General features: G+C 37.7%; 1 protein-coding gene across 9 annotated transcripts in view; it reads left to right on the top strand.

The window, feature by feature from the left end:
• CSPP1 (centrosome and spindle pole associated protein 1) overlaps positions 1–15,692 on the top strand; it is a 63,508-nt gene that overhangs the window by 46,346 nt on the left and 1,470 nt on the right. For 8 of the 9 annotated variants that reach the window (XM_050318460.1, XM_050318417.1, XM_050318443.1 and 5 more), the window contains 7 exons: positions 278–398; positions 1,114–1,259; positions 1,819–1,959; positions 6,827–6,867; positions 8,170–8,233; positions 12,112–12,221; positions 12,399–12,549. In XM_050318460.1, the coding sequence (XP_050174417.1) occupies positions 278–398; positions 1,114–1,259; positions 1,819–1,959; positions 6,827–6,867; positions 8,170–8,233; positions 12,112–12,221; positions 12,399–12,549 (774 nt within the window). The remainder of the gene's footprint in view (positions 1–277; positions 399–1,113; positions 1,260–1,818; positions 1,960–6,826; positions 6,868–8,169; positions 8,234–12,111; positions 12,222–12,398; positions 12,550–15,692) is intronic. The other variant, XM_050318408.1, reaches the window with a different exon arrangement.

Here is a 15,692-nt window from a genome sequence, read left to right as displayed (position 1 = left end):
GCTATTTCATCGCTTTTCCTTTTTTAAATACAGTGAAACATTTCTAGTGACGTTTGGATGCTTTCTGCTATTCAGGGGATCTCGTCCTTGTGCTGTCTCAAAATAGAAGCTCTGACCTAATTTCCAGTGTATGAAATGCTGTGATCCTTGTGTTTGTACAGTCTTTGTTTTAATTAACATTATCTCTGTTTTCTCCTTTTTTTTACCTTATGTTTATGAAGTAGGCAGAAAAGTGGCCATGGCACTCTTTATTTAAATTATTTGTGTTAAATTCCAGAGGAAAGAAAGAATGTGATAAATGAATTATCAGAGATGAGGAAACAGCTTCGTAGTGAAGAAAGGCGACTGCAGGAACAGTTGCTAAATGTGGCCACTGATGGTGATGTACCAATTACACGGTAAGAATTTCATCTTCAGTTTTAAAAGTTAGATTTTGCATAGGAACTTAGAGCTACTGTGTATTATTAGCTAGTATTAGTTGGCCAGTATAAATGAGTGAAATGAAGATATAAAGATTATATAAAATTATTATTAAGATTATATAAAATTATTATTAAGATTATATAAAATTATCTTCATTTTTTTCTAATGTGTATGTTTTTTTTCCAAGAATCTTGCTCAAGTTTATTATAAGAATAGTTTATTGTAAGATTGGGGGTTGCAATGCTCTGTCTCAGAAAGAGGGTGTGTAAGGCAGAATTTTATCTCATTACCTCTTTTCCTAGGGCATAATTTGTGCCTATAAAATGCACAAATGTGCCTGTAAAACTACTGCTGTTGAATATATTCTTGAATGCCATTCTACTGTGAAAGTACTTGCTTTATTCTTGAAAAATCATACCCACTTTATTTAATAAATTTGTTTTGTTTCCAAAATGGATTAGGTAATCATACCAATTAGTTGGAAAAGATCACCAGTCTTAGTCCTATTCCATAAAGTATGAGGGTTTTTTTTTTTAATTTTAAGTAGGTTATCCCTTTCTATAACAACTTTGAGATTTATTTTCCTGTTTAGATAGATTTATTAAGGATAAAAGTTCCAAATTTTATCAATATTATATTTCCATCCAACTCATTAATACTACACTCTGCTTGTTTTACAAACTTTTCAAGAAGGAGGAGAGACAAGAATCCAAAGGATATATTTGAGAAGGCCAGGCTTCGCCTGCAGGCTCCAGTAAGGCGACATTCATTAAAGAAGACACAAGATCCTGTCAATATACAGAATATCTGGGAATTTAATGAACTTAAATACAAAGGCAGGTAGACCTTGTTACTGATGAAGAAGGGTAGTGAAACATCTTGTTCTTTTCCTCCATCTTCCGTTTCACCCAGTATTTAAAGACAAAAATAATAATCAGGCTCTTCACAGCTACTCATCAATACACATACCGTGGATGGCCTTCTGTTTGTGTATCTCTGTGTGGTTGTTCCTACAAGTACCTGGAATTAATTCACAGCATCCCTAATGCTGCATTATCACTCAGAGCACTCACCTCTCTTCCAGTCCTTGCTGCTTAAACTTCCCGTGCTTTTGATGTTGTGGTGTTACTGAGAGTAGACTGAATTAGATTTTTTAACCCACCAACAAATTATGATTCTCTATAACCTTCTGTTTCTCCTTTACCAGAAAATATATATTTCTAATATAGTAAAATTGTGGAATCGTTCCTAAGTGCCTCATCCTCTTGGCCACGGTCGCCGTTATTTTTAATGTGATTTTTTTGATGACTTTGTATCTGTAGCTACTTCTTCAAAAACACTTTTCAGAAGTGTTGGTTTAGGGAAAAAAGTGTCAATTTCCTATCTTTGCCATAGATTCTGAAACTCGTATTGGCTTGAGGCACATGTATCCTGATCCTCCAAAAGATGACCAGACTCTAGAGATTCAACAGCGGGCACTGTTGAGGGAGCAGCAGAAGAAACTTGACAGAATGAGAATGAGGAGAGAAACAGGAGGTAAGGAATGAATGGTCTGAGATCAACAAAAATCATTGAAATTGTGATTTGAATTCGATAAGAATTGAAAACCATGAGGTCTAGTTTTGCTTCTTTCAAGTTCACTGTCAGCACTGCAGTAGAAAACATTAGAACACCAGAATGCTGAAATTCTCCCATAATGCAAGCATAAAGAAACGGAGTGTTTGTGGGAGCTTTTGAGGTTTTGTATTTGGTTTTGGGTTTTTTTAATTACTGCGATTGTTTCTCTTTGGTTCCCTGATGAAAATAATTTAGCTCGTGCCTCATACTTCAGAAAAATGCAAAGAGAAGTAATTATTTTGGTTACTGTTTTTTAAAGAAAAATACAGAGCAGGGTAACTCTTCAGCTGATCTGTGATAAAAGTGTTAGCAGATAAGTTCCTTGAAGCAATTCTTGAGTTCTCACTGAGAAAGTCGATGGCTTTGAGCTGTGAATTGATTAAAATGCATCTGGCATATCTTCACTTTGCTCTCCTTTTAATAGATTAAATTTCTTTTATTTCCATAATCTTGGCTTGATTATTTCAAAGTTTCAGCAACCTTTATCCATAAACAAGCTTTGCTTTATAAACCATATGTGAGATATCTTAAATACTTTTGAGTCTCCAGAAGGAAAATGTTGCTTGTATTGCATAATAGAGATGTTTAAAGATATAATGAGAATTGCTCCAGCCTTTCCAAACTATACAAATGAAGTCAGTTTTGAGTGCAAGCTACAGATTTCTCAGAAAAGTGTTTGCCTCTGTAATTCAGAGTGGCCTAGCTAAATTTTTGAAGAGAGAGTAACTTTATTTCTGTGGTGGCTTAGCCTTTGCTAGCAGCCGAACTCCCACCCAGCTGTGCTCCTGCTTACACCCCCTCACTCCTGCCCCTTGGTGAGGTAGTAGGGGGAACAGGAAGAATAAAGCTTGCTGGCCAAGCTGTAGGTGGGAAGGTTGATTACCAGCTGCTGTTGTGGGCAAAACAGACCTCACTTGGGGAAAATTAACTTAATTACTCTAAACTTGAATATTTAATTACTTACTTCGAGTAGCAGGAAACAAAAAGACATCAAACCCGCACCTTTTCTGCCCCCTTCCCCATACCCAGCTTTGCTCCTTCACTCTGTGCCCCTGCTCTCCTTCCTTGGTACCACTACAGGTTATGTTGAGTCTCTTTGATGATGCAGTGAGTGGTGCCAGGCTGAGGCAGGGGGAAAATATGGTCAGTACATAGTGGATAGTGGTTTCTCTCTTCTGCTTCTGTCTTCTTGTACCTTTCCATCTGTTCCACCATGGTCTCTTCAGGAGCTGCAGGCGAATCTCTGCTCTGGCACCTGGAGAATCTCTTCCTCCTCCTTCTTCTCTGACCTTCATGTCTGCTTTTCATGTGTTTGTCCTCACTCCTAACTGCTGTGCTTTGCTTTACTCTTTCTTAAATATGTTTTCAGAGGCACTACAAGCTTGACTGATGGGCTCAGCTGCAGGTCTGTTATGGCACCAGCTGCGCCTGGCACAGAGTCATCCATGGCATCTTCTCACAGTGGCCACCCCTGCAGTCCTTGCCTTGCCTCAGCCACCCATACGACTGCTCCTTAGACTTTTTAGCTTTAGAGCAAATGTGTCCGATATTGCTTATGGATAACAGAACATCACAGTTGCAAATAAGCACATTTGTACCACTTTCTGTGTTAATTACATGGTTGTGAATATAATTTAATGTCTAAATGGAGTGTATAGGGTTGTCTTCAGTCTTCCTCTCTATGAGATTGATTGACATGGTGAAAAATAATTCGCTAGCTTCAGCTGAGATTTCTCTGGGGTTTGGTTCTGGTTTTCTGCCATTAGAATATTTTTTAATAGTCCAGTCAGAGAAAGTTTTCATTTAATATTGTCTGAGGAGGAACCCCCATAATCTAGAAAGCAAATTTGCCTTTTTCATTAATTTCGAGGACATGCAGTCATTTTAGACATCTGCTAATGCTAAATGGATACAGCAGGCTTACATGATGACAACCTGAAGAGCCCTTTGCTTGGACAACTTGGATTAGTTGCTAGACAAGCAGCTGATTTTTTTAAATGATTTTCTACCCATCCTTCTAGAGGATCCTTGAACAGCTTTCTCTCTCTTTTTCTCTCTCTCTCTCTCTCCCCTATCACTTTACAACATCATTTAACTTTATAGTCTGTCACTGAGCAAGAGAACTAGTTACTAGGTGTTCCTCTATTTACGATATATTTTCCTCAGAGGAGAGTTTGTCATCCCCTCACTGAAAATAGGTGAGTGGTTTTATTGTCTGATTTAAGGAAGATGAATTAGAGCAGTATGTAATTTTGTACTGTGGGTGAAATGTGACATTATGGGCTGTAGTGGCAAAGGTGTACCTGTTTTCCCACACTGTGTAAGTGTTCTTTACCTTACATGCTTTTGATACAATTTCCCCTCTCATATGTTTGTTTGTTTGTTTGTTTGTTTTCTCTTTACATAAAGGAGAAATATGTGGACTATTAGTGGAATTATAACCTGAGAAACTAGTGATTTTAAATGTCCTCGGTTTTAAATGCTAGATGTATCCTATAAATAAGACAACTTTTTGCAGATTTCTGGACATCTGTTATTTCAGGGGATAGGAGGGAAAGGCAGAGGAGCAGCTTTGCTGTTGTTGCACTGCAGTGCTGGGCTCTGCGTGACTGGAGTAGTGTATTGGGAATGGACTGATAGTCCGTGTGCTCTGGTTTGTGATGCTGGACAGAAGCTCAGCTACACACGGAATAAGTTTGCTAGACAGAGATGCAAATCCCCCAAACTATCTTATTAAAAAATAATAGACTAAAAAAAAAAATTAAAAATGAAAATAAAAATTTAATTAAAATAATTTTAAAATTAGAAATTAATAAAACATTATTAAATTTTTTATTTGAAAACTTACACTAAATAAGGAAAAGTAACTTCAGTTTTGCTTCTTTGCATTTCCAGCATGCATTAGGTCACTTTTAGAATGACCTAATGATATCATTTAATGATACATTAAATGTCAGGATGATTCTCTGTGCTCTCCAGAACTGAGGTTTTTATCCTTACACAAACACTTCCCTCTGCAGTGATCTCTGTCTAGTTCAACCACCCTTGAAAGCTGCAAGAGTGGTGTGCTTAGCGTGCTGAGTGTTCATTCACTCCTGGGGCTTTCTGCAGTCCCTGCTCTGGTTATTACACCCTGACAGAAGCCAAGAGAACTGATTTCATTAGCAGAGTTGATTGTGACACACCATCCTCCTTGCTAGTCAATTTGATTGTGGAGATGTCCCACCTAGGGGAGAAGATCATTAGTCTTGAGTTCTGTTGGTATAAGTACAACTGTTTATCTATACAAACATGCTTATTCCCGGCAAGCAGATGTCTGGAATATAGAATAAATATTTTTTGAGTATCCATGGATCTTAACTACCAAGCTGTGTAATATTTAGCTTCACTGCATATAAATGAGACTCATGACTCGCAGTCTAGCCCATGATAAACTGCTAAAAATAGTGGCAAAAACCAAATTGGTGGGAGGAATTATATGGCTTGGATGATCCCTAATTGTGGAAGAAATAATTCATTTTTGGCTCTCTAATTTTTTAAATTTGATACGGAATTGGTTTGTATTTCTGCTTGGTTCATATCTAGTTTAAACAAAAAATGATAAATTAGAGAGATTTCTCACCATTTTTGGGGTCTTTTGTGTCCTAGCTGGGAAGTTGAGATGGAGTTTAAAGTACTGCAGTTTAGCATTAGCAACCACTGGGATGCTGAATACCATTAACTTCTGTTCTTTTTTTTTTAATTCACAAATGTGTTTCGTGTAAGGAAAAAAATGTGACACATAAAATTTAGTGTGTGAAGATGATGGCAGGAAAACCAAAATACGCATACTAGGAAAGGGAGGATAATCTTCATTATAGTAAGGAAGCCATCAACTTGGAGTTATTTGTTGCACTTTGGAAAATAGATTTCTGTCTAAATGCTTTTTCATCTGCAGTTACTTAACCTGTTGGGTTTTATGAGTGCTGCATTCCATTTGCATTAGGATTCAGCAGTGTGCAGAACACTGGACAAAAACCCCATTTCTCTCTAGCTGTGTGGCTGGATTTTGTTGAAGAAGCAGTAATTCCAACAGTAAGGATCTTCAGGCATCAACAAGCGAAGCATTAGAGAGAAGAGAGAGAAACTTAAGTATTCATGCAGCAAACTTTTGTGCCTCCACGTGTTGCTTTGATGATTTAAACTGTACTGCTTTCCCACAAATTGATGTTTTTTCGCATTATTCAGTCAGTACTTGGACATGACCTTTCTATCACAAGTGTTTACAATATTATTGTAAACATACCTCAGAAATAGTTCTGACTGTTGCAGTATAGAGAACTTTTAGCATTTAGTGAAATGTGATTATATCTTTCAAAAAATGGTTTTCAGTAGCCACAGAAATAGCTATGTTTCCTTCTTCTGGACAACAAGTAAGATTTTGAATAAGATGGAAACCAGTTGATTTTTATTAGTGGTGAACAGTGTGAAATGAATGTGACTGATGAATCCAGCCTTAGGGGCTTGCACATGCTCAACCTTCTCAGAAACAATACACTACGGATTTCTGTTTGATTTCACTGATCCTACTTAAATTTACGTAAGGAAACTGGAATAAACGTGGCATTCAAATGTTTTGAAAATTTGTTCATTCATTACAATGTGTGCAAATTTAAAGATGTAATGCATGCTGGTCTTAATTTTTGTAATTGTGTACTGATAGAACTTTCAATCTGTTTTGTTATTGACTGACTTTGTGTCCACACTGTCATTTTGTCTCTTGTCCATGTTGCTTTCGTTGATCAAGATGATTCTCCTTCTGACAGCTACCCACAAACCATGGGACTGGTAAGTATAAAACAGGATTTGTATTATATTGCTTTTTCAAGTGTGAGAAATATTGTGTCTTTCACTGATTTGGAGAGGAGAATTACACTTAAATAACAATGCAGCAAGCTTACTTACTTCTCTTGCTTGTCCATACAATGAGTAACAGCCTCTTTAAACTTGACATACAAGTTGCTTATGTTTGTGTATAGAAATAACCTGATTCTTTAACTCCCTTCCTTTTATGTTCATTGGTATGTATTTTATATTCATTCAGTGTTCAATTGCTGCCTGGGGGTAGAATTAGTAGAAAAAGACAAGCCAGAAGCAGTTGCTCCAAATTTGGATGGTTTATGGGATGGACTTGGGAGTTAAGAATAAAGTCTGTTGTCTCAGATGGAATGTTTATTCTCTGACTTGGTGAACAAGAGCAAAATAAAGTGCTATCAAATTGGAATTTTGTACTAACCCAAACTATAGAATAACAGAGTTCAATTGTGTTTCATGGTAATGTGAAACCATGCAAAATAGGAGACTGTGCAAGAGCAAAGACATTAACCTTGAGGGTATACTGTAACTACATTCAGAAATGAAACAGTTTTTTATTTAAAAAAATAATCATCTTAATGCACTTTATAGTTGTAATTTATTGCCTGAAATTCTCATTCAGAGCAATGCTTTGCAGTAAAAGATTTGTTTTCTCTTGTTCTGTTTCCTCTGATAGTTTCTACTGCTTTGATTTTTAGAGTGGTTTTCAACATAAATTATTCCATAGTAGAATTTCTGTAACAAATGATTGCATCTGTGGAGTGAACTAGGAGTATTGGTCTTAGTGCTTGCTATTACGATGGAGAAATGTGTCATTTTAATGCTTTAATGTCAAAGCTTGTATGTGGTGGGATTAGCAAAACATAAGGAATCATTCTTCATTTGGTCAATACTTCATACAAACCCAAAGTGCAAAGCTCCCCTCTAGCACTGACTGTTCTCAAACTCAGATGGAGGGAGAAGGATCCATTTCTCGATGGAAGTGTCTGTGTTGCACAAATCACCACAACAGCTGCCATGTGTGGGCAATTTCAGCAAATGGCATTACTACAGAAAAGTGAAAAAAAGACCCTAATGCTTAAAGGGAATATGAGTTATTAAAAAATGTATTGGGTTTATAGAAACCTAAAGCAAGGTATAGTAGAATATAACACTGTAGAGCTGCTCTTTACTTTGTAGAAGTAAAATTGGCAGTTAATTTACATTAATTGTAATTTGGCTCCAGAAATATATTGAGGCCTCTGAATTTCCATTTCTTTTGTTTCACTTCTGTAGTTCAGGGATGAATCTGATGAATTCTTGAAGAATTCACTGTTGGAATCAGATAGCGCTTTTATCGGTGAGTTTATACCTCTCCTTAACCATTTTGTGAGTGTACAAACATGGTATTTAATCAAATGCTGTGTCTCTAAAAAGATTATTACTGTTTTAAAAGTTACAGTGGTTGTAGGTATGCTGATTGGTTTAAAGTATTAGAAAATTATGCCTCCAAATTAAAATGCAAATAGTTATGAAATTGTACCACAATAAATTTGCGTGGATCACCCCTAAAATTAATGATGCTGCCTTATACCACTTTACATCCTTTGATGAGAAAGCATCTTTCTCTGCTCTTCGTACCTTGTCTGGGCTGCTAGTCTTGTCTAGGAGCTTTTTTGACATCTTCCCAACTTTGGATAAGGAAAAGCTAATATTTGTTTGGCAAATATATTACAATGGTAGAATATATAATGCTTTTTTGTTGTTCTGGGGCAAATAAAGTACTTTATTGGCAAACACAGTTTACAACTGCAAGCTGTCTACAGTGAAATACAAAAGTCTTGGTGATTATTTTCATAGTTATTCTTTTGATTTACAAGCACACTCAATTTTAAATATGATTATATGGGTGTAATAGTGATTCTTTCTAAATTAATCACTTTTCTGCTGTTCACGTATTATTTCATTTCACTTGAAACATCATACTTGTAAATATTGTCACTTTTTCATTGTCTGAAGTGGATGATTTTCAGTTTTAAGATTTTTTTATAAAGGACTGCCTCATATTCTCTTAAGTCTCCTTATTCAACCTTCATCTGCATATATGTAAAAGTGCTGTTTTATTTCCATTCACTACAAATAGTAAGGCTAGAAAACCCCAATCAACTCAGGCCTCTACACATTATTTTCCATTAGCAGGTATTAAAGCATCTTGAAATTTCCTTCATTCATCTGTAGAAAATCTTATTACAAGCTTTTTATTCTTTGTGGTAGGGGAGATGCAGTTGAGTCCTGCTTTTTAATGAAAGTAGATGATAAACTGATGATTATTATCTCTGGCTTTGGTTAAAAGCAGAATTTTTAATTTGAAATGTATTCAAGCTTATTCTGTCAGCATGCAAGACCTGGAGTACAGGATAGAGCCTGGCCTTGGGAGTGGCACAGGGTGAAGTTTCAGCCTTGTTCAATGCATTTGGTACTCTCTATAGTCTGCAATGCCTTCTTTTTCAGGTTAGGAAGAGTACAGCCCAAATAGTGAAAGGATGCTTTAGGAGAGCCCATCAGTCTAGAATGTGGCCAACTATCCTGTCTCTAACAGTAGCCAGGATAGGCTCATGGAGAGGAATAGTGGACAGAGGGTAGATGTGCCATGCTCTTCCAGCTCCCAGTGACTTGTGGCTCGGAGGCTTCCCAAGCCAAATGCTGTGTAATTGCATGTAATTAATAAGTCTTGCAAAGCTGGGTTTAATAGGTTGTCTTTCATGAATGGGAATGAGTATTTTTGAAATCCTGCTGATTGTTCACCATTAGCAATATTGTGTGGATAAACATCCACACTGTCTCCTTTCATATGCTCTGAATCTGTGTAATGAGGTGCTCCTGGTTTTATTCACCACTTTCACAAGGTTCATGATTCTTATAGTCCTCTCACCCTTTTTCTTTTACTCCCCATCCAACTGGTACTTGCAGCTCAGTGAGGTGATGGAGTTAACCTATGATATTATATATTCCCCCCTTTCTTTTCCCTTTTATTCCCAGATCATTTATGACTGTGGTGAAAACCATGTTTTCTGATACTGAGCTGTATGCACTAACTAAAACTTGGTTATCCTTTGCATTATTTGGGCCTCATAAATTAAAATTCTGAATGTGAATCTGGTGACTCCTATCCCTGACTATCATTATCTGTGGCTGCCTTCTCTGTGAATTGTGCTGCTCACATTGTCTGAGGGTCTTTTGTGAAATACCTGGGATATATTTTAACAATGATTTTCATTTCCTAAGAGGAGTGTAACACTACCCTTTGTTTTGGTCAATTTTTTTTTTTTTTTTACAAGAGTTTAAAATCCAACTCAATTTTTAAATTTATTATGTCAGCGTTATAAATGAATTTATCTCCCAGGGCTCAGAAATTTGAGGCAGTTAGGAACAAAGAGGTTCATCAGTTTCTTTTTCTTCTTTTTTGCCTCACTGGAAACTCTAGAATTCATTAGTGTTAATGCAGTGATTTGAAAGCATCTCTGTGCAGCAGTATCTGAATGACTGATGTTTACAGGAACAGGTAGTATCTTACACGAATGACACACTAATGGTACAAATAAATTCTACCTTGTACTTTGTTTCTGTTGTCATAAATTCACATGATTAAACCATTTTTTTATATTTTGAGTAAGAGCACTATTTTGAATGTAGTGACGTTCAACTGGTCTTGTATCTGGAACTCTGATGTGTGGATCGTTAGCCATATGCCATTTCAAAATTACACTTTGGTTTTTTTCATTGAAACATTTGTGATAGGAGCATGAGTGCCTTTGGTGAAACTGGGAAGGGAAAAGAGGAGAGTAAACTAAAATTTTTGTTTTCAGAGAAAAACCAACTGGTAATACAAAAGAATTTTTTAATATCTCTTTGTTCCTCTGAACTTGTTTCATATCAATAAAATATGTTTTTCAAACCTACATATTTCATTTTTCAACCAAAATAATTGTTTAATTGTTACTTTTAGAATTTATACACATCTATCTTCTTAATTCTTTTACTTAATGTGTCATACTAGACTAAGCACCTTTCCAAAAGGTGACTTTGTTGTTACAAAGAGTAGTTGGTGTAGTGGATTCTATACTGGTTTTGTTGAGCAGAGTCCTTCCTTTTCCTGGGAGCCTCAGTCCTTGGAGGTGCTAGAGGGCCTGAGCTGGGAATCAGAGCCCACTGTTTGCAGCAAGCAGCAGCAAAGCCATAAACCAGCCCCCAGGCAGTGGTTACTGGTCCTGGAGAAAAAAAAAGTACCTGTTTTGAAATAGTTTGTATTTGAAATAGTTTCCAGAATCAGCAGAAGAAGGGGAAATAGACAAAAGAAGTGTGAAGCAGAGATCACCTTAGGGTTCATTTATATTATAAAAATAGATTAAACTCCCTCCACTGTAATTTGATACAGGTAGGATCAGAAAAATTATTTATTTTTGAAATTATTATGTATGAACAGATTCTAACAGTTTATTCCATGAAATCACTGAGATACGACCAAGGCTGTGTGATTAATGCATAGATTATGTATTATCATATTCTATGTGACATTATCATTTTGTGTACTGTTATTATATATTCCATTTAACATATTTACATACATAATTTATTACATGATTGTATCTTTTTATGACTCTGATTTACCTAGTGTTCTCTGTTTCAAGCAGAGATATTACACTTGTTTGAATGCTCATTTTTCTTTAAAGGTCTAGGTGTAAAAACGATTTGGTAAAGAGAGGTGGGTGATAGATTTGCAGGATGTGAAATGCCTTGTCCTCTATATAAAGGATATCTTGATAGATATCATAGAATCACAGAAGGGTCTGGGTTGGAAGGGACCTTAAAGGTCGTCTCGTTCCAACCTCTGTGCCATGGGCAGGGACACCTTCCACTAGACCAGGTTGCTCAGAGCCCCTTCCAACCTGGCCTTCGACACTTCCAAGGATGGGGAGCCCACAGCTTCTCTGGATCCCCTGTTCCAGGTATATTTCTGGCCTTTGCTTGAAGTTCATCCGTTTCTGCCATTGTAGTGCCTTTTTCTTTTGTCTGAGTGTGAATTTTCATTGGCTTTGTCCAAGATGTCCTAATGAATACGTTCCTTGATTCCTGTGATGAAATCAAGTACAGTATATCAGCTCATTTCAAAACATAAGCAGGTTTGAGCACTGTGTGGTATTTTGATTTCTTTGAAAATGATTTCACCTGTTTTTCCAGGTGCTAATGGGGAAACATTTCCTGCCTTAGAAGAAGTTAATTTATTACCACAACTTCCATCTTCTGCAAGGGAGAGGAGACGAATGAAGCAGAAAGCTTTGGAGTGTGCTGTATGTATGATAACTGGATTGGCTTAAATATGAAGGTGGGCCACAGATCTAATGTCAGACGGTTCCTGTGGTTCCTGTGGTGTTATAGATCCAGAGAGGGTACATGTGTAGCTATTTGCCCTTTCAGAAAGGATGCTGTTTAACTGAAGGAATTGTGCATTTTTGGATTTTCTGCAGGAGGATGTTGCAGTAGCCCAGACACCGCTGCTGCAGCCTGACAGCCTTAGTTTGCACTCAGATCTCAGCCTCGATGTTGATCAGTTGAAAGGCAAGAATGAAGAACGACTGCACAGACTGACTGAGCTCCAGCAGAAATCTGCGTACTTGGGTATGCTCTGTGTAGTAGAGACGATGTAGTGAATACTAATTAATTACAATAATTAAAGGAACAAATAATAACAGGCTGCACGTAGTATAACTGAGCAACTGGATCAAACATAGGAATTATTCATGGAGTTGTGTAGCTGCTGCAAGGGGTTCCCCAGCAAACTTTAACACAACTCTTTTAGAGTAAGTTTAGAGCAGGGTAGTAGGAAAAGATGCTCTAATTTCTGTCTGATCAGCCACTTGTCCTTGTCCTGTGTGTCCCACTGTGATGTGTCACTGCTGGCAGTAGGGTGGGGATATCCAGCTGCATTGCTGAAATATCAGTGGAAAGAAATGAAACGCCTGAGTGATGAATGGTGATGAGGTGCCTGTGTGAGTTTATTGGCACTCCTGGGAATCAGATGTCTGTGGTCCAACCAGCATGAAGATATGCCAGAAAATTGTGTATGATGAAGTACTTCAGTTTCTAGTTAATGTCGTTTTCTAGTGGTTGGTTAATAGAAATGAGCATTCAGTATCTGAGGTTGATATCGATACCTCATTCACTGGACAAGCACTGGAATTCATTCTGTGCTTCTTGTCATCATATAATACATCAGACTGGAGTTGTCTTGGAGCTTCTCCATAGGCTGACTGCCTGCTCTAAATCCCCTTTGTGTATGAAGTACCAGTCATGGCAACCATTAATGGCCTGTAATTTCTCATTTGGGTTATGCCCTAGATTCTTTCATATGAGTCTGAAATCTCCCATTTTTAGGAGGTGGTTGCTATGCTGTATAGGCAATTACAGTATCAGTATCCTTTTTATAAACTTAATGAAAGTACAGATGCTGGCAGTATTTTTGATTCTGTTGCTATGGGTACTCTTACAAGCACTTCATCCTTTTTTTGTTTGCTTTAAACATCTCACTGTGATTTTTAAGTCACTAAAAAACCCCATTCATATTAATTTTTTTCTATAACCTAAATAAATGCTTTACTAATTTTACTCCACTCAGATATTTTTGCTATGCGATCTTCTTCTACTTCTCTGCGCTTACTCTTATTATCTCACCTTTTTTATAATTTCACTTCATACCCTATGAACTGCACTTTAAATTTTGTTTGCCTTCTGTTTTTCATAATCTCTAGAGCTTCAGCCTTTAGTATATAATTTTTATCTGTGTATGTGTGTGTGTATATTTGTATGCCTGTATGTAACTTGTTTTTTGGAACACGTGGGAACCATCACTTATCATATGTGCTTCTTGGAAAGGTAGCTAGAGATGCTCTTGCCCAGCTGTGGTTGTTCAGGCTGCACTGCTGCCTGCCTTCCTGTTCCCTCCTCATGCTCAGGGACATTACAGAAAAAATGAAGGAAGTCAAGTGGTTTTTATTGCTTTTCCATAATAGTTGGATAGAACCCTCGTGGCATCCTTTTGCTTTCCCAGCAGCTAGGACTGTTATTTCTCCTCTGCGCTCAGAGACACTGCTGGGAGAAAACAAATCTGTCAAATAAATAACTAAGGGAATGTAACTGGTTATCTTCCCTTTGAATGACCAGAGATACCAGAGATGCCAGAATTGCCAGAGATGGCAATTTACAGGCTTAGATAAATTCTAAATGCTGATCCTGTTGGCTCAGTAAGGAGACTCTGTCCACAGCAGTTCACTTCCCCCTCTGGGACTGATGTGGGAATCCCAAAGCCACGCTAACATTGCTTACTTAACTGGAAAATTAGAAAAAAGGAGCCAGGCCTACTCTGCTGTCTTCACCCATCCAAAAAAGCCATTCCCATCAATGTAGACTTGGTGAGTCCTTTCAGTGATGGAGTCTCTGCCAACCAGCAGATACTTTCTGAGCGAGCAAGGTGTGCATGTTCCTAACTGCATAAACAAGGGCAGGCTCAGATACAGAAGAGAGAATTCTCCCAGATTTGGGCACATTAGGTATGTGGCTGAGACCCTGCTATATGTAAGAGAAATTGCCTGAATGGCTTGAGACTTTTTAGGTGTTTCACTGTGCCTTTAAGTAAAGGAATGCCAGAGCCTGCAATGATGTACAGCAGGATCAGGCAGAAGTGCTGGGTCCTGGTAAGTGCAGGCTGGCAGAAGACAAGCACTGATGTCCACTCGAGGTGCCAAAGGAGTTTGTTCTCGTTGAGGGGCAGGATGTGCTGTGGTCAGTGTTTTGCAGGAGGATGCCACTAAGTTTCTAAATCAGTATTCCATGCAAAGTAAAGAGCTCTGCTTATCCCCAGCCTGCAGATACAAACTGAATTATCAACTGGCAGCTCCAAAGAAAATTCTTTTTATGTGTTCCAATTAAGAACAGCTTTTTATGGAGTATACAAAGTGTTGAAATTCACGATGAAGGAAGTTTTGCACTGTAGCTGATCTGTGGTGCTTTCTAAAAGCAGCACCAAGTGCTTCTGATACAGTGTTGTGCACTGTGATCTTATCTCTGTGAAAACAGTTGTTCCTGCTTCTGACATCTGGAAGATCTAAAGGCTTTGTCTTTAAAGGCAGCAATAGTTTAGCGTGGGGAAATGAAGCCTTGCAGCCTGGATGGCCACAGTTTGTCTCTTCTCTAAAGAAATATGTTACCTTATATTTATTGTTTCTAAGTATCATCTCTTGAAACAGCAAAGATAAATTTAATATTCTTTAGGTATTACTTTTTCTGCCATGTACCGTTTTTAACCCCACCATAACTTACATGTGTAAAAACTGTGGGCTCCAACCCACAGGAGAGTTTATCTGACCCAGGATTTAGGAGACAAAGAGGTTTTACTCTGCCAGCTTTAGGCACAGAGAGAGGGAGGTCTGCTCTCACTTCTAATGTTACAGACAAGTTTTGTTTTAACCAGACTAGGAAGGCTTGGAGGATGATCAGATCAGTTGTCTGTATGATGTGACAGAACTATTTGCTGCTGAGTTCTTTTTGAACAGAAAGTAATTGGCATTTTGTTTTGGAACCTGAAATCCCACCTTGGGCATGAAGAGAAAAACTGAGCCTTTGCTCCCATTGTATGTGGGGTCATGCAGTTTCTGTCCTTCCCTTCACCCCTTCACACCTGGCTGATCCTTCTGCAGGACCTGAGGTCTCATGCCTGTGCTTAAACCATCAACTTGCAAGTTTTAATGAGAAGATACAGAGAAGTT

This window comes from Myiozetetes cayanensis, unplaced genomic scaffold (genome assembly GCF_022539395.1).
Source record: "Myiozetetes cayanensis isolate MyiCay16 unplaced genomic scaffold, myiCay2020 scf1, whole genome shotgun sequence".
Lineage (NCBI taxonomy): Eukaryota > Metazoa > Chordata > Aves > Passeriformes > Tyrannidae > Myiozetetes > Myiozetetes cayanensis.
Note: the sequence above shows the minus strand (reverse complement) of the source record. Positions and strands in the feature narration are given on the sequence as shown.